Here is a 25,261-nt window from a genome sequence, read left to right as displayed (position 1 = left end):
TCAAAGCATTTTGAAAGTGACACACTTCCTGCTGCCAGTTGGTGGCGCTATAACTTTGACTCACAATAGTCACATCCATGTGATCTGCCTCTTGCAACGAACACACTGCTGAAGTTTCATCAAGATCAGTTAATGTATGCAGAAGTTATAACACACTTCCTGTTTCCATTATTCGCCATAAATTCGTTTCCTCGCCACGGCCAAACCGTTCGAGATATCAAAAATCCCCTGGCAATTTTTCATCCTCAATGTCTTGACTTCAAGCACACCGAGTTTGGTGCCGACCGAGTGAATTCCCTAGGAGAAGTGTTTCAAATTCCTAAGCATGCGTTTCCAAACAACCCTAAATAGTCGACTTCCTGTTGGGCTGGCATAAAACTTAGAGCATGAAAGTTGTTTGGCCCGATGAGATCTATATGTGTACCGAGTTTCATATTATTACATGCAAGCGTGTTTCATTTATGGACCAAGTTTTCGGACCTCGTTCCAGGGGGCGCTGTCGAGCCCCCCTGCCACCCCGGGTACCAGCTTCAGCCCGGCCCTGATGGCCGCGGGTTCTGACCTGTGTGCAAAGTTTCAAGAGTTTTCGAGCTTGTTAAGGGCCCCAAAAGTGCCCGAGAAGTAGAAAAAAATAATAATAATAATAACAAAATATAGCTGCGAGCAGCGATTACGGGCCCAAGCCGGTGGCACCGCAACCCCGGGCCTTTAGTTACCTAAAGGCACCGGGGTGGCGGTACCGCCGGCTTTGGCCCTTCATCGCTGCTCGCAGCTATATTTATATATATATATATATATATATATATATATATATATAAAATATATATATATATTTTTTTTAAGTGTGTTTATATATATATATATATATATATATATAATTTTTTTTTTTGTTATATATATATATATATATATAATATTACATTTTTTGAATGCTAAACATTTGTTTATTATAGGCTTTGTACTTCACTCACGTTCCACTATTGAAGGGAAAAATTATCCTCTTCACATGCGCAAATATGTGCTTGGAAACATCACAGTTTAGCGGTGATTACTGTGTTTAAATAGTCAGTACAATTCATACTATTAAGAGCAGTGTAATTTTTATATGTTAGGTTGACTATTTTATTATTATATTTTATTAAGGCTATAATGAACAGACTGCGATATCAAGATTGCAATGCGCTCGCTCTGCACCATTATCAATGTCCGTGCGGACGAACATATTTTACTTTAGTTTTTAAGTTACCGATTCAAAAGCCCCCAGCGGTGTCACACATCGATTAACCGGTGGGAAAATTTTCCCACAGTCACATCCCTAATATATTTATATATAAATACAATAGGCCAACATGAAAGAGAATTTTACTTGCCCGACCAGAGTAGCCTGATTAGAACGTCAATGACAAAAAATTAACTTGGGAAGCACTAAAACGAGAGATTATTCTAATATTATTACATTCATTTTAAGTTGCAATCAAAAGTTGTTAATAAATGTATTACCAGTAATCAGTTGATCAATGGTAACAAGGTTGCGCTGCTGAGGCTCATGCAGCTTCTCCAGGAGAAATGTAAACAAATGAGATCAGCACACAAAAAACAAACTCAATTAACAACTTACTGACTATAAAAATTATAAATATGGAGTTTTGATATATTTTATAACAGTTAAGCAACCTCACTTGACGAGAAGGCTGTTTCCTGAATACAATCACGATTGAAACTGTGACATTGATTTCATACAGCAGGTTAAAAAACAGTTACAATCAAGTCACTTACATTTTAGATGCAATATTGACTGTTTTTGTTCTGTTTCAGCAGCGAAAATAGTTCAACAAAAAGATCACAGCAGAACCATCACGCGCATCTCTCATCAATGTGTTTTCTCATTTCTGAATGATTCAACATTTTGAACGAATCGGTTGACTCAAAGATTGAATGATCAATCCATAAACATATGTCTTAATCATGAATGACTCAGTCATTCAAACGAATCGTTTGAACGAATGAATCAATGACTCGCTCATTAAGACAGTCGCCTGGCTACACTTAATGGCGGTTTAGTGTTATGTTTAAAAGTATCATTCTTTCCAACGTGTGTGTGTTTTGTGTGTGCACCATTATCAATGTCCGTGCGGACGTCCGTATATTACTTTCACTTTTATATTAGTGATTTAAAAGCAACCGCTCGTGTCACACGTCGATTAACCGGTGGAAAAATATCCCCACAGTCATATACCTAATAAATTTATATTTAACTACAATATAGGCCTACCTGGTAAAAAGTTGTATATACTATTTTGATTATATCTTTAATAACTGACTTCCTATTGGTCGAAGCTAATTACTGTAAATTAGAAAGTTGTCCGGCTCGATGAGATCAATGTACGTACTGATTTTTGTTACTGTATATACAACTAACCCCCCCACTTTTGTCAAAAGCATTTTGAAAGTGACACACTTCCTGCTGCCAGTTGGTGGCGCTATAACTTTCACTCACAATAGTTACATCCATCTGATCGGCCTCTTACCACGAACACACTGCTGAAGTTTCATCAAGATCAGTTAATGTATGCAAAAGTTATACCACTTCGTGTTTCTCTTTTCTCGCCATAAATTCGTTTCCTCGCCACGGCCAAACCATTCGAGATATCAAAAATCCATCCGCAATTTAGCATCCTCAATGTCTTGACTTCATGCACACCGAGTTTGGTGGGGATTGGATGAATTCTCTAGGAGGAGTACTTCGCATTCCACAGCAAGCGTTTTCCAAACAACCCATAATAGCCGACTTCCTGTTGGGCTGGCGTAAAACTTGACCGGGGGAAAGTTGTTCAGCCCGATGAGATCTATATGTGTACCGAGTTTCATATTAATTCATGCAAGCGTGTTTGATCTATGGACCAAGTTTTGGGACCCCGTTCAAGGGGGCGCTGTTGAGCCCCCCTGCCACGCCCGGGTACCAGCTTCAGCCTGTCCCTGATGACAGGGGGTTCTGACTTGTGTGCAAAGTTTCAAGAGTTTTTGAGCACGTTAAGGACCCCAAAAGCCCCTGAAACCTTGATTAACAATATAAAAGCAATAGTCAAATCCCCCCCTCCCCTCACACACACAGAGACACAGAGAGAGGGAGAGAAAATTCTTCAGAAAATCCACATTCAAACCAAAATATCTCTCTTCCTGTTGGTTGGAGATAGTTAATGTAAATTAGAAAGTTGTCCGTCTTGATGAGAACAATACACATACCAAGTTTTGTTGCTGTTGATAAAACTAACCCCCCCACTTATGACTAAAGGTGGCGCTACTGAGCCCCTCACCACGCCCGTTTCTGAAACTTTGCACATGTCTACGGGCTAATAAATGTGATGTGTCTGTCGAGTTTCATCCAATTTCAAGTATGTTAAGAGTCTCAAAAGCATCAAAAAAGAATATTAAAGTTTGAAGCGTTGCCATGGCAACAGTATTAAAGATATCAAAAATCCTTTCACAGGTCTACATCTGCCGTGTGTCTACATTATACACATAAAGTTTGAAGCAAATCGGGTAAAAATAAGAGGGTGATTTCAAAGCATTTTGAAAGTGACACATTCCTGCTGCCAGTTGGTGGCGCTATAACTTTGACTCACAATAGTCACATCCATGTGATCGGCCTCTTACAACGAACACACTGCTGAAGTTTCATCAAGATCAGTTAATGTATGCAGAAGTTATAACACACTTCCTGTTTCAATTATTCGCCATAAATTCGTTTCCTCGCCACGGCCAAACCGTTCGAGATATCAAAAATCCCCTGGCAATTTTCCATCCTCAATGCCTTGACTCCATGCACTCCGAGTTTGGAGGCGATTGGATGAATTCCCTAGGAGAAGTGTTTCAAATTCCACAGCATGCGTTTCCAAACAACCCAAAATAGCCGACTTCCTGTTGGGCTGGCGTAAAACTTAGAGCACGAAAGTTGTTCGGCCCGATGAGATCTATATGTGTACCAAGTTTCATATTATTACATGCAAGAGTGTCTGATTTATGGACAAGTGTTCGGATCCCATTCCAGGGGGCGCTGTCGAGCCCCCCTGCCACGCCCGGGTACCAGCTTCAGCCCGGCCCTGATGGCCGCGGGTTCTGACCTGTGTGCAAAGTTTCAAGAGTTTTCGAGCATGTTAAGGGCCCCAAAAGTGCCCGAGAAGTAGAAAAAAAAAATAATAATAATAACAAATAATCCTACCGAAAACAATAGGGCTCTGCGCCCTTTCAGGGCTTGGGCCCTAATAATAAACAGAGCAATTCCAAGAGGGTCCTCACACCATCGGTGCTCGGGCCCTAATAATAATAAACAGAGCAATTCCAAGAGGGTCCTCACACCATCGGTGCTCGGGCCCTAAATATGTGAATGAGAGGGGACGATACAAGGTTTGAAGCAGGTCATTGCCCGTGGTACGAGGTAATGCAACCAGATATAAAGGGAAAAGATAAGAATGTTTTTACTATTTTTATCACTTACTAATCACCATACTCGCTATAAAAGAGTTATTTTAATATCTTAAAGCTTTTATAATCAAAAGTAAAGTTTGTGCATCAGACTACTGGTAGATGTTTTTACGGGGTAAAACAGAGAAATTAATTACAAGCGCGGTCACCAATTGCCGGACCAGCAAGGGTAGACTCAACTGGTGGTTTAAAAACCCGCTGTCTGCTCCAACACCAGATAGTGCCCAGGGCACCTCTGGCAACGATGGAGCAACCCAGACAGCACTCCAGGCCACCGGAAGCGCCTGTGCAGTTCCTCTGGCACCGTGGGACAATCCTAACTTTAAGTCTGTACACTGAGATATGTTGATTATGCTGAAAAATCAAATGTTTGAAGTAATCTGTCCCTTCAAGACTGATAATAGAAAAGGAAGGTGGGATCTTTTACTTCGCTCTAGTCAAGTGGGGGCGGAGATGTTTGGTCTCACTATTCCTCCAGGGTGTACCTTTGTGAGTGGGCTTATTGATAAGAAAGATGGATGGTCTCTATTGGCCATGATTGATAGATAACAGAGAGAGGCTTATTCATGTAGATACATTCTGGGACAGAAACGAAGGTGGGACTGAATTAGTCCCAAAGGGGGGATATGTTGGAGAATTTTCCCTTGATTCATGTTTAAGTATGATGCAATAAAATGACAAGCATGAAAAAATAGGTCTGAAAAGGATGAGAGAATGGAAAAATACCCAGTTTGCATAAGAAATGCAAGGTGTCAAAATACTGTATGAAACAGAACACCATTAGGTGAGGTTTTGAGGTGTTTGACCAATAGAGCTAATTGCGTCAAGGTCACCAGGCGTGACAGAAGAGAAGAGATAAATTTGAGGGTATCTATTGGAGACATGATGATATGAAAAAAGTATAAAAAATGGGTGCAGGGTATTGTAACTTCAGAATGACCAGCTGGCTTCTCCTTTGTTGTTTTTACAATAAAGTTAATTCTTTTGACCTGGAACCTCGACTCTGAGAAACTTCTTTGAGACCTGAGCCAAGAAAGATTTTGAATTTGCCACAACAAGTCACGTATTCATTTCACCTGTGTCTAGTTTGGTTTCCTTAGTTTGCCCTATGTATTTATAGCCCTGTGATTTCAGTTGTTTGTTGGTTGTCATTAGCCGCTTTTCCATTACAGATTTGCGCGAAACTTGTGTGATATTTTCTAAATGTCAATAAAAAACTGTTGCGAAATGACGCCGTTTCCATTAACCGATGTTATGCGACTGAAAAGTCTTTTTTTTTCCTCTTGCGATAAGTCATTCCAAAAATCATGGCAATGGATCTTGGTAGGTTTACATATATCTAAGCCACCGCCCTAGCCATTGTTTTAAATCAAAGGAGACATAGGCATGTTATCCAAGCATTAATGGCAAGGAAAGACCCTAATACTTGTGAGTGGCACATATGAGGTGTTTCTGGATGTTTCTCCCTCATCTCTGCTTTAAGGTCTTGATTGTGGCATTTATTTGTTGTTTAGAATCCAGTATTCCTGTAATTCTTTTTTCTTTTATGAGTTTAATAAAGGACTCTGTCTCGTCTTCTGTCCAAACATACCGCACCATCTACGTCAGGCAACCTGTAAATGCGCAAAAACTGTTTCCATTGCAGTTTTGCGAAATATTCCTTTTTCGAATTGCCTGAAAAACCACCTCATGCGAGCGTAAAAACAGTTTTGCAATATATGGGAGTTTTTGCGAAATTGACGCGTTTCCATTGAGTGTATTTTCAATTCGCAGTTTCAATTTGTGCAATTTGAAGGGTAATGGAAACGCGGCTATTGGCACATTGTGGGGTTTGCGTTTATTCCTTGATACTCTAGCGATCTCCTGCATGTTTTGTTTTATGGTAATCGTTTTTGAAAACGACAGCGTATCCTTCATCATATGTGTTGGCTAGCAGCCACACTGTTACACAGTGAGATGAAAGAAGGCATGGAAAAGATTGTGTACAACACACTTTTCAGCAAACTTTTGATCATGCTAATAATTTAGACGCCGTAGAAATTTGCTAATTAAGTATGATAGAGTAGGCGTTTATAGGTTAAGCCCATATTTGCCCTGTGCTAACTGAAGATGCTCCTTTAAAAACATTAAAGTAGCACATGTAAGTAGCTCATAATTTCCAGGATTTTCACCCTCCGACTGACTGCCCTGTATCTGATTACTAGAAAATGAAAACAAAAACAGTATTCATACAAGTAAACACAAAAACAAATGTATCATTTAAACAGCCAACAGATAAGAACTCAGTTTTTTGAGTTTCTGAAGAAAATGTGAGTGGTTTTGCCCTTGGAAAACTCACTGCCACAATGCTAGGATGCATTCCAAGTGGTTACTAGGGTATTACAATGTGGATGTTAAGATGTTGAGTTGTTGCTACGGTTTTATGAATGGTTTGAACATCACTGTGATTTGTATTCTACAATATTATTTGAGGGTTTTTATCACTGCCTTCTATAAAACTACAGTCTGAACTTTCCCAGAGCGATAAATCCATCTGCAGAAGACCAGGTTAAGAGGATTCAATCCAGACCTCTCTCAGCCAATCACAGTCCTCAGTAATGGCTTGTCTGATCTGTTGGGTTTCTCAGTTAAGAGGTCAGGGTGAACTTGGTGGTCTGCAGAGGCAGGTTTAGACAGGATTACTCTGCAGAGTAGAAGCAACATATTCAATGTACTCTGCAATATAAGAAGGAGTGCTGTGACTGCAGTATGACGAAGAGCAACTTATCAAGGTCTTTGACAATAACTGCAAGAATGAAACTCTGCAGCATCGCTTCTTAACGTCTGTCTTCAACCTTCACAGTATTTCAGAGCAGAATACCAGGGGATTTGATATACCCTTACACACTGCTCTCTTACTTAGCTGCCTAATCCAAAAATAGCATCCATTTGGGCACAAGGACAGCCCATAATATCATGTCATTGAAATAAATCTGGAAGCATTGTCCCATACTCTCTGTTCCAAAACCTTGTTGCCTTCATAAGCAGTATTTTAAGCTTTTTGAAAAGGAAAGACACCACATTATGGATAAATTACAAAGCAGCAATACTTGTAGACTTTGTGCAGGAGACAATGTACTGTGTCAAAATGTACTGCTTTAATAAAAAAAAAATATATATATATATATATAAATCCAAGATATCAGACAAAGTGAAAAAAAAAAAAAGGTTCATAAGGTATGAGGTTTTGGAACAGAGCCGATCTGACCTTTTAAAGAGATTCTCTAGAGTTATTCATAAAGATGTCTAAAAGACGTTAAATAATTAATACTCACTAAGCATCTCTCTTTTGTTTTATTAGAATGTAAAGCTCTGTTTCATTCTCAGTCTGGGAAGAGGGTGATGTATACTTAATGATGTAGCAATTAAAATGTGGAAGCAACAATACCCCACTGCATTACTATATTGATCCCAGTACAATATTTATTAAGCAATAAGATCCATATTTGTAGCAACCTCTGTTTAACTCTCTTTTAACTTTTAACTCTCTCTTTCAACTCTCTCTTTCCCAGCACTTTAGACACAGTTGCTCCGTTGCACCTAAAGAAGATTAAAGAAAATAGTATTTTAACTCTCTCTTTCCCAGCACTTTTAACTCTCTCTTTCCCAGCACTTTAGACACAGTTGCTCCGTTGCACCTAAAGAAGATTAAAGAAAATAGTCCAACGCCGTGGTACAACGAGCACACTCAGGCCCTTAAGAGAGCAGCCAGAAAAATGGAGCGAAACTGGAAGAAAACAAAACTAGAGGTATTTCGGATTTCATGGAAGGAGAGCTCGATTACTTACAGAGAGGCTTTAAAAGGCTTATTTTTCAACCCTATTAGAAGAAAATAAACATAATCCTAGGTATTTATTTGAAACGGTGGCTAAACTAACGAAAAAGAAAGCTTCAAGCCCAAAAGTTCATTGTAGTCTCCCTAAGGAAAAATTTGATTCATTTATTGCAATAGGAGAGGAAGAATTTTGCAAACTCGTTAATTCATCTAAATCGACAACATGTATGTTAGACCCTATACCGACTAAGCTACTGAAAGAGATGCTTCCAGAGGTCATAGATCCTCTTCTTAATATCATTAATTCATCTTTGTCTCTAGGATACGTACCAAAAAACTTTAAGCTGGCTATGATTAAACCGCTTGTTAAAAAACCGCGCCGATCTCGAATCTGCCTTTTCTGTCAAAGATATTAGAAAAAGCAGTATCCTCACAACTGTGTTCCTTTTTAGAAAGAAATGATATCTGCGAGGACTTCCAGTCCGGATTTAGACCGTACCATAGTACCGAGACAGCTCTCGTTAGAGTCACAAATGATTTGCTCTTATCATCCGATCGTGGTTGTATCTCTCTATTAGTGTTACTTGATCTTAGTGCTGCATTTAACACCATTGACCACAACATCCTTTTAAATAGACTAGAAAACTATGTTGGCATTAGTGGAATTGCACTAGCATGGTTTAAATCATACTTATCTGACCGTTATCAGTTTGTAGCAGTAAATGAAGAGATGTCTCATCGATCACAAGTTCAGTGTGGCGTACCTCAAGGCTCAGTACTAGGACCGCTGCTGTTCACTCTGTACATGCTACCATTAGGAGATATCATTAGGAAACATGGAATTAGCTTTCACTGTTATGCCGACGATACTCAGCTGTATATTTCTTCAAAACCTAACGAAACTAAATCTAAATTACGCCATATGCTCTCATTGACAAATGCGGAACAATTAGTTCATGCGTTTATGACCTTAAGGCTAGATTATTGTAATGATCTACTGGGTGGTTGCCTTGCACGCTTAATAAACAAACTACAGCTGGTCCAAAACGCAGCAGCTCGAGTTCTTACCAGAACCAGGAAGTATGACCATATTAGCCCAGTTCTGTCAACACTGCATTGGCTGCCTATTAAACATCGTATAAATTTTAAAATATTGCTGATTACTTACAAAGCACTAAATGGTTTAGCTCCGCAGTACTTGAGCGAGCTCTTAACGCATTATAGTCCTTCACGTCTATTGCGATCTCCAAATTCCGGCCAGTTGATAATATCTAGAATATCAAAATCGACTGTCTTCCTAACATTGTCCGGGAAGCAGACACACTCTGTCAGTTCAAAGCAAGATTAAAGACACATCTCTTTGACCTAGCATTAACATAATACATTATAGACTTCTATAATTCAATGTTAGGCTGCATAGATTAGGTCAGCCGGAACCGGGAACACTTCCCATAAATCCTGATGTACTCGTTACATCATAAGAAGAATGGCATCTACGCTAATTTTAGTGTCTTTGTTTATCCCGAGGTTTTCCCGCAGCCTGCCGGATCCAGGCCGTATCCAGATCTGATGAAGGACCTTCGCCTGGACCCGATGACAACGCAGTGCTGAAGTGCCAACTAGTCTCTCCCTATGGAGGATCCCTTTACCACTCCACAGATAAAGCGTTTTCGGGAAATTCGTTTCACGTACCTACCCCGAAGTGACAAAATAAAATAAAATTCTGTATCAAAATTTATAAGGAAAGACCAGTACTTTGTTTAGGCTTGGTTTGTAGAGAATTACAAACCTGCGCACATATATTCAAACGCACATAACTATAGAACCAGTTCTTAATGCGCATGTGAACGCCATCAGCGTTTATCACAGGTTCGCGTTTAAAGTCTGTGTAGAGAGAATGGTGTCGTCTTAGCAGCCCCTAATTTAATAACAAATAATCGTTGCGACGGAAGCGAATCAATCAAAACTAACCTTAGCTGGAAAATAACTTAAAGTTATTATTAAACTATTAAAGAAACGCGATAAAGCCAAAACAATCTCTGTTACCTTAAATTATACGTTTATCTCAGTAAAGCTGCTTTGAAACAATCTACATTGTTAAAAGCGCTATATAAATGAAGATGACTTGCCTTGACTTGACTTTAAGGTGGCTGTTTTTGTGATACATCTACTGTAGCGAGAACAACTTAATAATTGGCTGCACAGTAAAGCTAAAAATAAACCAACTTGTTTTATCTTTTGAACAGACTAAAAGTAAAATCTTCCTTAGATAGGATATTTGAAAATGTATCTACAGTAGATATAATTTTAAAGAGACATGAAATAGAAGGAAACTCTAAAGACTGGACAAGACTGATCACATTAGTGGTGTTTCCATTACTATTACTACACTTAGGGCCAGATTAACTAAAATATTGTGCCAGCGCAAACCCTCTTTTGGCGTAAAAAATAAATAAATACTGTCAGGATTTAATAATGACACACAGTGAAAAAAATTGTGCTGAAAAGGCGTGGACAGGGTTATTTTTGCAGCTGCCCTTATTGGATATGCATTTGTAGAAAATTCCCTTTCAGATGCAAAATTTATGGGAGAGTATTTAAATTAATAATGCAAGGTGATTTACTAAGATTTGTGCTCGTCAATTTACTGTATATGCGTGTCTTAAAGGGGACAACAACAAAAAAAAGCATGTCTTAAAGGGGACCTATTATGCAAAATTCCCTTTTATAAGATGTTTGAAAACCAATGTGTGTCCGCAGTGAGTGAGAACAACCAGCTTATAATAGTAAAAATATATATTTTTAATTCCCATAAATCAAAAGCAGTCTCTTCAAACGAGCTGATTCAGATTCCCCCCTACAATGACGTCATTGTAGTAGGGAGAAGCCCCGCCCACAGCCAGTGACGATCTGCCCCACTAACACAAACACAGCCCTGAGTGAGAAGCACAGAGTCCGCCATTTTTGTATCCTCACTGTAGCAGCTGGAGATGTACAGTGTCTGCGCCAAATATAGGCATTACAAGTGTTGTGGTTTGGAATGCACCAATGAACATAAGAGTCTCCATAGACTCCCACCATCTGAGTCACAGAGGACATGGTGGTTAAATTAAATTTTCGAGGGAAATGTCCCGAAGAAAATCACTAAAGTCTTATACTTCTGCGCCAATCATTTTGCACTGGTCTGCTTTTCAACGCTGGATTTAAAAAAAGGTTGATTCTGAAATTTGGGTCAATACCAACGCTTCGGATCCAGACAAAGTAAGCATACGTCATATGCTGTGAGTCCTTCCAAATTTCCTTTCTGAAAGATAACTTGTTGGCACTTTCCAAGAGGAGGCGCTGTCCGCCAGGGCAATGGAGGCCGTCCTTCTGCGCCAACCTGCATTTAGATACATCTCTCCTTGATTTCTGAGTCTGCTTGCACATTACAAGAAGATTACATTCATCTGTTTTGGATAAAACTGAAAATGCTTTACAGCTCCACTCACTGGACATTTTAAGTGCCGACTGAAGCACCATAATGTCATTTTGCAGAAATTTTCCCAATGAGCCTGGGTTGCTATATAAGATACTTGCTAGCCAATGAAGTCAAACTCTATAATTAACAAACTAATTAAGAGAATCAGTAGGTAATAAGAATTCAGGCTAAAATATAAAGGTAATAATTAACAAGCAATTAAGGACCTAAAATCATTATAGTGCACGTTGGTATATGCACTGTACAGGTATAAAGGCTTGCTGAAGTGTATAAAATTCCCTGCTTGAAACTGAACTTTCAAGTTTTGTGCTGATTTCATAACCTTTAGATAACCACCTCTTGCCATCAGGGCTAGCTAATCACTGGCGATGACCTCAATAAGAGAAGATCTTTAAGCTGGTCCGACCTTGTAAAAAAAGCAATCTATCGCAAATAGTCGACAGACTGCAGTGCTTCTAAGCCCTGCTTTCAGCATTGTGGCTGCTTTGACCTCATCTGTCTGTTTAATACCCTAATTGCTTTCCTGACATTATTAAATCCTGAATGCATAGATACAGATTGTATTTCAGACCAACACAAGCTTCCTGTTTGTCCACTTCATTAGAAGCAACAAGCAGACCACGGAATCTGAATGCATAAGACATTTGATGAGGCTCAGAAAAAGACTGTGATTATGGTTGTTGGTGGGCCACATCTAAACCTGAAAGCAGCTTACGGTACGAGTTAAACCTGTTTACCAGGCAGAGCATTGAAGTGAGGACAAGGATCTGATGATGCTGGGATTAAACAGTAAGAAATGAGCAGCTGGTGAGCACACTTCAAGAGATTTCAAGGCCAGAAAACAATGACAATTCACTTCATATTGAAAGTTCTGCTTGAAAACAGAAGTGGCTTGATTATAACATCGGTCCCATTTTATATTAAGTGGCCCTACCTGTGAACTTGCATGTGTACATAGTATTTAACTACAGTGTAAGTACACATTGGTACATATCTACAGCTGTAATATTTGTGTAACTACACATATGTAACAACCCACGGAATGGATTGTGTAAGTACAAATGTGTAACAGGACATTGGTAACAACACTTTTTTCACTTCAGTAAGTACACATGTGTAACAGGAATTATGTAACTACACTTTGTAACAACAGTATGTATTTACACAAGTTGTTTCACTTCCACATGCATTCTTAAATACTGCAGTTACCAGTTTGGAATACACTGAAACTTTATGAAAACCATGATGATTCCTATGTGTATACCATGTATTTATGACTGGCAGGACTAATATTTAATAACAACTAAAGTTTCACCTTGTGATACCAGTGTACTTACATGGTAACTCTGCAGGAACTGTCCACTTAATATAAAGTGTAATTGTTAAGGTAATTGTTGTGTACCATCAGTGTCTTTACATGATAATTCCACAAGAACTGTCCAGTAATTTAACAATTGCATGGGTGAAATGCCCAAGTATTAAACCTTGATCACTTCTCAGTAAATAATGTATAGAGGAAAAAAAAAGCAGTAAAGCTAAACAATGTTTATTAATACACATTACACTTAACAGTGTAACAGATTCTGAAGTAAAACGTCTGTGTACCTGCAGCTGGGTTAACACTAGAACAGCACAAGGTCCTTTAGACTGCCTAAAATAAAACTAGAAAAACTCTGCCTGTAACGTTGGGGTTGAATGATAGGAGGAAGCAGGATACAATTGCAGCAAACTTTATTAAATAAACCCAAAACTAGACAAACTCAGACTAGGGAAACAGGACACAGGAACCAAACAGCCAACATACAAGAACAAGAACTCACAAAGACTGAGACTAGACACAGGGCTTAAATACACAGGCAAACAAGCTAAACAAGATAACAAGGGGGCGTGGCTAATTAGAAACACCTGGGAAGACTAATAAACAAGAAAAACTACAAAGGACTACAAAACATGGTACAGAACAGGAAATAACAAGAGTCCACACAAGACAAGGGGAACACAAGACAGGAATCGTGACACTGCCACTGTGAAAGTAAATCTGCTTTTAACATACTGACATTTATATCCAAATTGGTAAATGCAGTATATAAGACTGCGTGTGGAAGTGGAACAACTTGTGAAAATACATATTGTTGTTACAAAATATAGTTACATAATTCCTGTTACACATGTGTACTTACTGAAGTGAAAAAAGTGTTGTTACCAATGTCCTGTTACACATTTGTACTTACATATACCATTCCGTGGGTTGTTACATATGTGTAGATACACAAATATTACAACTATAGATACTATGTACCAATGTGTACTTACACTGTAGTTAAATACTATGTACACATGTAGTTACCATGTAAGTTCACAGGTATTAGGGCCACAAAATAAAGTGGGACCACCTAGGTCAAAATGTATTTAAAATACATTTATTTCACACTAAGTATAGTACAAAAATCCATTAACATATTTACTGACATATCACTTGAGACTTACTGATATAAATATTATAATTACACTTTATTTGGAGTACTTCTTTATTGAGTATTAATATATATTAATATTAAGCCTAAAATCAAGTTCAAGTTTCAAAATCAAGTTTCAATATCACTATTAGAAAGGATAATATGATCACTGTATAATATCAGTCTTTAAATGCAAGATATTTAAAGTGCACCTAAAGTATACTTGCAATAGTTCTATTTTAGCACAATCAAATATACTTAAGTATATCTTCAGTTGAACCTCAGCACTACTTCTGGATAACTTAAGTACATCAAGTACAAAATTAGCTGTTCCAATTTAGCAGACTAATTATATAAATTTAGTATACCAAAAGTACAATTGCAGGGTATTTATATTAAGTACATAAAGATGTAAATGTATTTGTAGTATACTTAGCATTCAATAAATGTATTTCAAATACATTTTGCTATATTTATTTTTCACTAGGGCAAACTTTACAGTTTTATTCATATCTATACTCTAGAGTTTTTTTTACACAAGAGTTTGTTCATATATCAATCATCTGATTTATATAACTTTTTTTTTTTCTAAAAACAGTGATTTTTTTTTTCCTACTGACTGTTTACCGTATTTTTATTTTATGGAGTGAGAAAAAGAGATATTCAAAATCCCCTCTGTAAAAACCTATTACTCTAATATGAAAATTAAATAAGTAATAATTTTTAACATGACTTGTTCAGATTTATATGTTTTGGAATAATGAATGCAAATGTTATGAGTTTGGTATCTTTCTCTTTCTCTTTCTCACTCTTCTGGCCACATTCGCACACACACACACACACCCTCCATTACGCACACACATAATCACACGCACCTTCACTCTCTCCCAGCTGTTCCTAGTTTCTACTAGCCATCGCGCTAATTCTCCCACACCTGATCTTGTTTCCCTTCTGATTGTGTTTGCACGTAATAATCTGGCAAAGAAGCAGGAAAAGAGAAGGCTAGACCTTCTCTTTTCCTGCTTCTTTGCCAGATTATTACGTGAATCACTTTGCAAGGAGCTCTCTGTCTATTCCCTTCACGTTCTAGTCATGTCTGAGTCTTGTTGGGATCTGGTCTTTACTGGTAATTCTCTATTAATGCTGAATTATTCGCTAACTCTATACTCTGCCCAGTTTACCTGCTGCTGAAGACCGGCCAGCGCCTGTACCCCGCCTGCTGCCTACCCAGTCCCTGGGCTTTTCTGCTGTTCTCTGCTCAGTGTATTTTCTTCAAGAGGATTTCTGTTATTTGACTAAACGCCCAGATTGTCGGCTGTTTCTGTTCTTCATCTATATAAGTTTTCTGTTTTTTCCCATTTTCTGGAGTCATTTCCCTTGTTTCATTAAATACATTGTTATTTGCATTTTCGCATTTGGGTTCTCTCTTACCTTTACGACAGTAAATGAGTGCATTATCAATTAAATAAGGCCCCATTTGCATTTTTAAATATTACTGACGAAGTATGGTGGTATCTATTAGTTAAAATTTGTATTGTTCTCCTGCAGTGTCTTGCCTTCATTATTTACTGAAAATGTTCTGCTCAAATGTTATTTGTGCTTTGGCAAACATTCAGACTGGTGTGTTGCAAGGTCTGCATTTGCCCTCAGATGTATTGGTTGTATAAAATAAAGCAACCTGCAATCTGAACAAAAACCTGACATTTTGTGTTTCACAGAAGAAAGAAAGTCACACAGGTCTGGAAGGACAGTGAATGGTGACAATTTTCATTGTGGGTTTAACTTTTCCTTTCAAATACAGACTGTATGCTTATCATTATATTTACAAAGTGAGTGTATAAGTAAGTACACAAACACATCTGCACGGATGTACAATGAGCCATTAGAAAGGGGTCACTTGCGCTTCAGCCTGGTTGGTGCTCTCGGAACAGGACGCAAAAATCAACAAAGGAAACCCAAGGTCTCGCTAGGACCAAGGAACAGAACCGGAGCACACAGCGTTTTAAATAATTTATTGGTACAAAACGACTAACGTTTCGACGCCCATGCGTCTTTTTCAGAGTCAAACAGTCAATGACAACGATGTACAGATTTTAAAAGAATCAAAGCTCAAAACATTGGCCACTGGCCTAAATGGGTGTGGTACATCAATTATCCAATCTTATACAAGCAATCAGATGTAGACCGAAAAAAAAAAAAAATAATTATATAAATAAATAAACACCAAAAAAAGAAAAAAAAAGAAATAAATAACAGATTATTGAAAAAAAAAAAAAAAAAAAAAACACAAATTCACTAGCAACATGTATACAAGTACCTCAAAGTGTGAACTATAAAAAACATGAGAGACCCAATTCCTCATTAAGACCATTAGGTTCCACTGTATTAAGAGTAAAAATCCAGAACGCCTCTCTTTGTAGTAGGGACTTCACTATATCACCTCCTCATTGGGAGGGTAGAATTTTTTCAATACCCCAAAATTTCAAGGACGCATTGGAGCCATGATTGGCTTGTACATAGTGTCTCGCAATTGCATAATCCATATTATGGTTCCGAACTGCTGCTTTGTGTTTTGCAATACGTAATTTAAGGGAGCGTTTAGTCTGACCTATATACACCATACCACATGGACATTTCAACATATAAATCACATGGGTGGTGTTACAATTAATAAAATAATTAATCTTGTATTTTTTACCTGACTGAGGATGGAAAAATTGCTTTGTGTCATTTGAGTTAGAGCAATGGGTACAATGCCCACATCTGTAAAAACCCAAAGGAGGAGCCGGCAACCACGTAGGTTTTGGTGGAGGGCTCATGGTCGTATGAACCAACCTGTCTCTCAGTGAGCGAGGGTGCTTAAAAGTAATGAGTGGCGGTTCTGCGCATATATCTTTAAGAGCTGGATCGCTCTGCAGGATATGCCAGTGTTTCTTAATAACATGTTTAATTTCTCCACCAATATGAGAAAATTCTGTGGAGAAACACAGTCTTTGTTTTGAAGCGCGTTTAGTTTTAATCAAGAGATGTGATCGTAACGTCGATTTGGCTCGTTCATAAGCTGCAGAGATGACGCTTTCAGTATAGCCCCTATTGCGGAAGCGCTCTGTCATTTCTATTGCTCCGCACTCAAACTCGGCATCACTACTACAATTTCTTCTAAGCCGTAAAAAATTGACCAATGGGAATATTTTTAATATGTTGTTTGGGATGATGACTATCTGCTCTGAGGAGGGTATTTCTGCTAAGAGGTTTACGATAAATCGATGTTTCTAAACCACCTTGGGAATTTTTGTAAATAGTCAAATCTAGGAAATTAATATTATCTGTAGAGTGTTCTACTGTGAATCTCAAAAAGGATGTGGTAGAATTAATATAGGCCATGAAATTCTCCAATTCAAACAAAGTCCCCTTCCAAATAAGTCCCCTTCCAATTACCACATGTGACACGAAGTGCAAGTGGTGATAACAGGAGAAGACATTATTCACTATGTTTGTTGACTGATCCTACTTACCACAGTTGTTTGATAGACTCGTAAAAAGCGCAAGCGCGTGAGATAAAAGAACAAAAAAGACGGCAAGCACAGATGGCAGGTTAACAGGCTAGCGAGATACTAGAGTGTTGTTCTAGTGATAACGATTTAGATAAAAGCTAGCGATGTCAGATTAATGTGATAGGCAATATTAGACGATATCTAATATATGTTGATGAGTAAGTTATATTTAGCAATATAAACAAAAATGAATGATAGTAAATAGAGATTCAAAACAGAAAGCTATACAGAGCTTACAGACGCAAACCAGCAGCAAGGTAGACAGGAGCAATTGATCAGCAGCAAGGCAGACAGGAGCAATCTTAAGAAAGGAGCTTTCCCTTTCAATCCTTTTAGTATTCATTTCAGCTGGAAACTGCAGTGAATATTATGTATTGGTTTTTGGAGCTTTGCAAAAATGTAGGTGGAGGCATGTATAATAAGCCTAGGTTGTTTGTTCTTGTGTTACTGTATGGTAACAAACTTAAGTACAATGGGGTTATGGAATTATTAAGACTAGCTTCGTGTCACACATGGTGGTGGTTGAGGAGAGATCCCCTGACATGATTGTAAAGCGCTTTGGGTGTACAGTAGTACATATGAAAGCGCTATATAAATGCCCCATTCATTCATTCATTCATTCAAATGAAGAAAAGGCAGTAAAGGCATCTTAAGAGGCATCTTAAGAGGCAGTATATATGAACAGTGGACACCTGGACTCCTGGAGGTAATGAATAACCCTTACCATTCTGTTAAACGGTCTGACTCACCTCTGAGTGCAGGCAGGAGTGAGTGTTCCTTCTTGCTATCGCATTTGTTGCACTCACTGAAGTACAGCAATAGGAAGACATCCACTAGCACCCAGACCAGAGAGGTGGTCAGCACCACCTTACAGTACACAAAGCGTCTCATGAGCCCCTGTTGGCGTCAGGACCCCACAGATGGGCAGATGAGAGGGACACAGGAGATGGGGCAGGGGGAGTTGTGACAGGACACACGTTGAGACGTCATCCCACTGGAAGAAGACAAGAAATGCATAAATATAAAGATTGAAATCCTTCTTTGCAAAACTCAGATAACATAGAGCAGATACACTATTCATTTAGCCTTCAGAAATGATACATAGCAAGACTAGCAAGAGTTAAAAGACCAAATTACAGACATAATTGCAGATATGCTGAGTATAACAGGTTGATCTGAGATAAACCCTGAGGGTCCTATTTTAACGAACTAAGCGCATGGTCTAAAGCGCACGGCGCAAGTGTAGTTAGGGCGTGTCTGAATCCACTTAGAATCCACGCTAGTTTAATGACGGGAAAAATGGTCAGCGCGCCCGGCGCATGGTCTAAAAGGGTTGTTCCTATTCTCTTAATGAGTAATGGGTGTGTTTTGCGCGTAACATGCAATGAACCAATCAGAGTCTCATCCCCCATTCCCTTTAAAAGCCAGTTGCACTCACAACATGGCGGATTGCTATTTACATGGCGGAATTTGCAAGCGGAAAGACCGAACGCTTCTCCAGAGCACAAATGGATCTGCTTGTGCGCAAGGTTAAAGCGTGCAAGCAGACCATCTCCGGGATGGAGATAATACAATAATAATCTTTTACATTGTAATCCTTTTATTTTTTTAAATAATTTTTAAACTTTTATTTTATTTTTATGTTTGTGTGCTGCTGCGTGTCCCTGTGTGTGTAATAAACAGAGTGTGCACACGTTGTGGACCCTCCTATAGGCGCATATTACTAATGTGCTCTTTAAATAACAAAAAACAGACCAGGTTTTTGTTGGTCAATGGCGCAGTATATTTCAGTTGCCTCAAAATAGCAACGAGCCAACAATGCGCCTGAACACACCTCGTTTTCAGACCAGCACCCATGGGTCCACAAACGGGTGCAAATGCATTTATTTAAACAACATGGCACAGAACGTGAAAATGATAACTGTGTCAGGCTGAAACTAGTAAAAAACACTTGCGGTGCCACAATGTGGTGCCACATTGCGCCGGGTGTATGATAGGGCCCTGAGTCTCTGATCAGTCATTTATCTACTCATTGTGAAAGTAGTGTTTCACTCTCAAACTAGTAATTTTATACAATATTCAAGTACATTAATGCAAATGCTTGTAGCAATGCAAGTTTGACTTCACAGATTGTTGTTCTCAGAATTCCAAACTGCAAGTATGCTTTGTCTTTCTAGTCAACTATTCAAAGGGTCACTTTGAGTAAATAAATGTGTTTTGTTATATTTTGGTTGTAGGGCCCTTAATTAATATTACATCTGGTTACCTAAATAATATTGCAGTAATAATTCCATAACCCCATTGTACTTAAGTTTGTTACCATACAGTAACACAAGAACAAACAACCTAGGCTTATTATACATGCCTCCACCTACATTTTTGCAAAGCTCCAAAAACCAATACATAATATTCACTGCAGTTTCCAGCTGAAATGAATACTAAAAGGATTGAAAGGGAAAGCTCCTTTCTTAAGATTGCTCCTGTCTGCCTTGCTGCTGATCAATTGCTCCTGTCTACCTTGCTGCTGGTTTGCGTCTGTAAGCTCTGTATAGCTTTCTGTTTTGAATCTCTATTTACTATCATTCATTTTTGTTTATATTGCTAAATATAACTTACTCATCAACATATATTAGATATCGTCTAATATTGCCTATCACATTAATCTGACATCGCTAGCTTTTATCTAAATCGTTATCACTAGAACAACACTCTAGTATCTCGCTAGCCTGTTAACCTGCCATCTGTGCTTGCCGTCTTTTTTGTTTTTTTATCTCACGCGCTTGCGCTTTTTACGAGTCTATCAAACAACTGTGGTAAGTAGGATCAGTCAACAAACATAGTGAATAATGTCTTCTCCTGTTATCACCACTTGCACTTCGTGTCACATGTATAGCAAAGCCTTCTCTGTCAGTAGTGAGGGCATTACATGTGATAAATGTAGGGAGATAGTCATGCTGACAGAGAAGATTTCAGAACTAGAGACAAACATCAAAAACTTTAATTGAGGATAGTAAGAGTGCAAGGGCTTTAGATACTAGTTTGATTGCGACTACCTTTATGAACTCTGTACATTGTTCGGTTCCGGCTGTAGAGCCCGTGCAGCAGGGCAACTGGCTGACCATGAGACGCTGTAGTCACAGGACAAAACACCGCTCTTCCGCTCCGATTACCATAACAAATAGATTCTCCCAACTCAGTGAAACACCCACTGAGAATCCTGTTGAAAGTGCCCTAGTTATTAGTGGTTCTATTACACGGAACGTGAAGATAGAGACACCAGCTACAATAGTCACATGTTTGCCGGGAGCCAGAGTGCCTGACATCAAAGCAAATTTAAAAGTGCTGGCTAATGCTAATCGTAAATTTTCTAAGATTATTATTCACGTCGGCACTAATGATGTTCGACTTCACCAGTCGGAGATCACTAAAATTAACGTTAAAGAGTTGTGTGAACTCGCAAGTACGATGTCAGGCACTGTAATTTGCTCTGGCCCCCTTCCTGTTCGCCGGAGTGATGAGATACTTAGTAGACTGTCCTCACTCAATGTCTGGCTGTCTAAGTGGTGTCCGCAAAATAATATAGAATTCATAGACAATTGGAAAAGTTTTTGGGGCAGACCTGACCTGTTGAAAAGAGATGGTATTCATCCCTCCTGGGATGGTGCTGCTCTTCTCTCTAGTAATATGGCACATAGTCTTAGAGCTCAAACATGAATTGGGGCTCAGGTCAGGAAGCAGACAGACTGGCTAAACCGACCGTCCATCCGGCCACTACCTAGTTAAAGCTACGACAGTTGAGTGAATGAGGTGTCCAACATTCCACACTTATTTTTTTTGAATAACTAACAGTGTCTACACCAGACATGACAGTTGTCAAATTGCGCCGCAACAGCTTTTGGCTGTCTACACTAGACACAAAAAAAGCGACCGTTGTAAATCCATTTGTCCTTCATGTCAGAAGTAGTGCGAGCGCCTGAAGTATGTCAAAAAGAGAATGGGTTTAGTTTACTTAATCAGTTTACTGTCGGGAATTTGTCATATTGCACTGAGCATCAAGTGTAGACAACATTACTGATTATAATGAGTTCTATTTAATTTGTCGTATTGCATCGCGCCACTCGCATCCAGGTTACTCGCACTATTTATACTACAAAACGTCATAGAATAGTGCAAAAGTATACAAATTGGGACACACCTTAATTTTAGTGTGATTCTTTGCACAACGCTGTTATGACCTCAGAACTCTTAGCATAGTGCATGAACATTTTTCTCACGTTTGCTTTTTGTTAACACTTTTAGTTAGGTTTAAGATAGGATATAGCATGGTGGTAAATCTTTTTTTTTTTTTTTTTTTACATATTAGAGCATTAACATTTTAGCACCAGACATTTCATTTAAAAACTGCCGCGATATATACAACAATCAACATAACAAAATGATGCCAGATTCACATTAATCTTTCAGATAAAACTGAACACTTTTAGTGACACTCACTGGACATTTCACTTTAAAATAGTTGCTTGTTACTAGAAAGCAAACTATACTGAAAAGTCAAGTCAAGTCACATTTACTTATATAGCGCTTTTTACAATACAAATTGTTTCAAAGCAGCTTTACAGAGATAACAGGAAAATAATTCAAACAAGTGTAAACAAGTTATTAATTTAGTTAATTTATATATATATATATATATATATATATATATATATATATATATATATATATATATATATATATAGCCGCTGATGTCATCGTCCAGCTCAGTTCAGTTCTCATATAATGGTGTCAATGCAGGCAGATCAATATTATTGTTGAATATTAAATTAAATGTTAAATTGAATGTCCCCAACTAAGTAAGCCAAAAGCCAATGGCAACAAAGGTGAAAAAAGGCAAAAAAGGTGACAGTGGCAAGGAACCAAAACTCCATCAGCTGAGCAACTATAAAAAAAGTAGTTATTAATGTTTTACATCCTTTTTATTTTTTTTTCTTCTTTTTAATTAGTTTGTTACTTCCCAATTCTGTTGTATACACTGCAAGCAAGAGGTGTGACACAAGATCACTCCTGTTATAATGAACGAGGTGCTTCTCTTTTTTGCTCTGTGCCCTCTCTCCACCTTCTCTCTTTCCTGCAGTCTGGAAACAGTACACTCACTCCAGACTGTATGTCCTTTTTCGTCAGGGAATGCCTGGACAGCAAACAGTGAATCCATATAGAATTCATTCTATATATACACTCAAAAGCACAAGTTGACAATGAAAGTCTAAAAACTCAGCCCTTGAGACTGTGGTGTACAGTTAACTCAAAGCTATTACCACTAGTCTCCTGAAACTCAAAACCTAAAGAAAGCATTGATTGGGTCTTAATTAAGAGGCTTTCACATTGGGCTTTTGAAAGTCTGATAGTCACAGCTTTGTAGCAAATGAGACCTTGCTAATTTGCAGCCATAATTTATTTGACACATTTGCTAAGAGTTTACTAATAACAAAGTGACTATTTTAGCTCTGCAGAATTTTTACAGATTGTTTCAATGTATTAAAATAACAACTATCATTGCATAAAGGTTAAGAAGCACAGAACTATGCAACACAATAAAAGTACACAGACATGATAAAATGGCACAGTGAGATCATTTGCACATATTTTGCAGAATATTGCCTACATGTTTCCAAAGTCAACTGACATAATATAGTATTGATTGTACCACAAGGTAAGAGAAAAAAAACAGTTTATGGCATAGTTATCCTACCCTAGTTATCTACATAGGTCACCAAGTGAGCATGTCTCAGAGCTTAACTAAATCACTAATCCTCTGATCCTTTAGCTTTTATTTCCTTTTACAAAACACTCAAACTAAAATCAGTTCCAGTGGCAGAAAATGTGCTTGAGTTCTTGAGTCAGCAGCTTTCACTTCAAATTAAAGACAAACACAATTTTTCCTTAATGCATTTTTTTTCATGCAGGGATGGTGGCCTGCATATATCCACATACATCTGTGCATCAGTTGACTAACACACACTCACACTCACACACACACGCACGCACACACACACACACACACACACACACACACACCTGTTTAGACTCACAGTATGCCATCAGATGCCCAAGGCAACATTTGAGAATAATTATTCTCTCAGTAAATGACAGCTGGGGAATTCATCATAAAATTATATATCCAGGAATAGGATATTTATCAAAAAAGCCCTTTAAATTGTATTTAATGTTAACTACCTTCTGATAAACATTATTCTTTGGTTGTTTACAAAAGATCATCCAAGCTCTTGTCAAGTTGACTGGAGCAACTGCATTTATTCTATCCAAACCCTAACCCCTCACAACCCGAATATTATAATTTTTCAGTTAGTTATGCATTGCAAAACTCAAAATCGGTTTGACAAGAAATGTCATAATAATCACTAACTGACATAATGCTGTTGACGTGATAATTTTAAAATATGTTTGGGTCATAAGCTCCCAAAAAATGTAAGTTTTAATGACACAAAATGCTCAGGTTGTAGTTATTAAATAAATAAAAAAATAAAAAAATAAAAAAATAAAAAATAAATAAATAAATAAATAAATAAATAAATAAATAAATGATGTTGGTTGGTTTCCACACGAAAACAAAACGATGACTGCTATACAAGTTTAGAATGTTAACCCCCAATGATTTATTTTCGTATAGCCTGGCTTTGGTTTTGCATCGATTCGTGAACGCTGAAATGTACTGTCAATATTTAAGGTAGTTATTTACATGTAAGGCAATGACACTTCTGTACTTACTGTATAAAGCTGAATGACACCTTGAGCTCCCGATGACCAGCCAACAACGTGTTGCGTCCGTTTCCTATAATTTATAATTCCAACACAATTTCATGTGTAGGTTATTTCTTGGTAGGCTACGAGCAACGACATATTCCCAATAAAAAAATAAAATAATGAATGAGTAATTAAACGAATAACAGGCCGGATTTTTTTTGGCCAAATACACCTCGAGCTGTCCCTTACAGCACTGTCTGTGTGACAAATGATGCTGCATGCATTCTGTCCACTGCATCACTGGACATATGTCATTCCTGGAATCAGATGAGGATGCTGGAGCTATATGTCCTGCACCAGGTCTCAGGTTGTCTTCATCTGAAAAAAAAACATTTGCTTGTCCTCAGAAATGCTTTCATATGATGTCGGAATCGTTCCGGTTGGGGTATTGGATTTAGGATGACTGGAGACAAGAGGCGTGTCCATCTTAAAACACCAATGCGCAAGTGCGCCGAGGACATCTGGTACATGTAGGCTATTTCTAAAGGCAGATCCAGAGCCGGGCAGATCACTCGTTGAAGAAAAAAAAAGACAATTTTACTTCTGATGCATGACACTATTACCAATCATTCAGAATCATAATAATTCAGTGGTTAATATTTGTTTTACTGCTGCAAACTCATGCCTTCTTCTTCCTACGATTAAACGTTAC

At 38.1% G+C, this 25,261-nt stretch overlaps 1 protein-coding gene across 4 annotated transcripts in view; it reads right to left on the bottom strand.

The window, feature by feature from the left end:
- galnt13 (polypeptide N-acetylgalactosaminyltransferase 13) overlaps positions 1–24,999 on the bottom strand; it is a 161,421-nt gene extending 136,422 nt beyond the window's left edge. For 3 of the 4 annotated variants that reach the window (XM_084123280.1, XM_084123277.1, XM_084123278.1), the window contains exons 1-2: positions 24,574–24,982; positions 18,537–18,781 (exon numbers count right to left, since the gene is read on the bottom strand). In XM_084123280.1, coding sequence (XP_083979406.1) covers positions 18,537–18,678 — 142 coding nt within the window. In that variant the 5' untranslated portion in view covers positions 18,679–18,781; positions 24,574–24,982. Of the gene's footprint in view, positions 1–18,536; positions 18,782–24,573 lie in introns of all 4 variants that reach the window. The other variant, XM_084123279.1, reaches the window with a different exon arrangement.
- Positions 25,000–25,261: the final 262 nt, after the last annotated feature.

This window comes from Abramis brama, assembly GCF_963993115.1.
Source record: "Abramis brama genome assembly, chromosome: 8".
NCBI lineage: Eukaryota > Metazoa > Chordata > Actinopteri > Cypriniformes > Leuciscidae > Abramis > Abramis brama.
The sequence above is the reverse complement of the archived record's forward strand: the minus strand, read 5'-3'. Positions and strand labels throughout refer to the sequence as shown.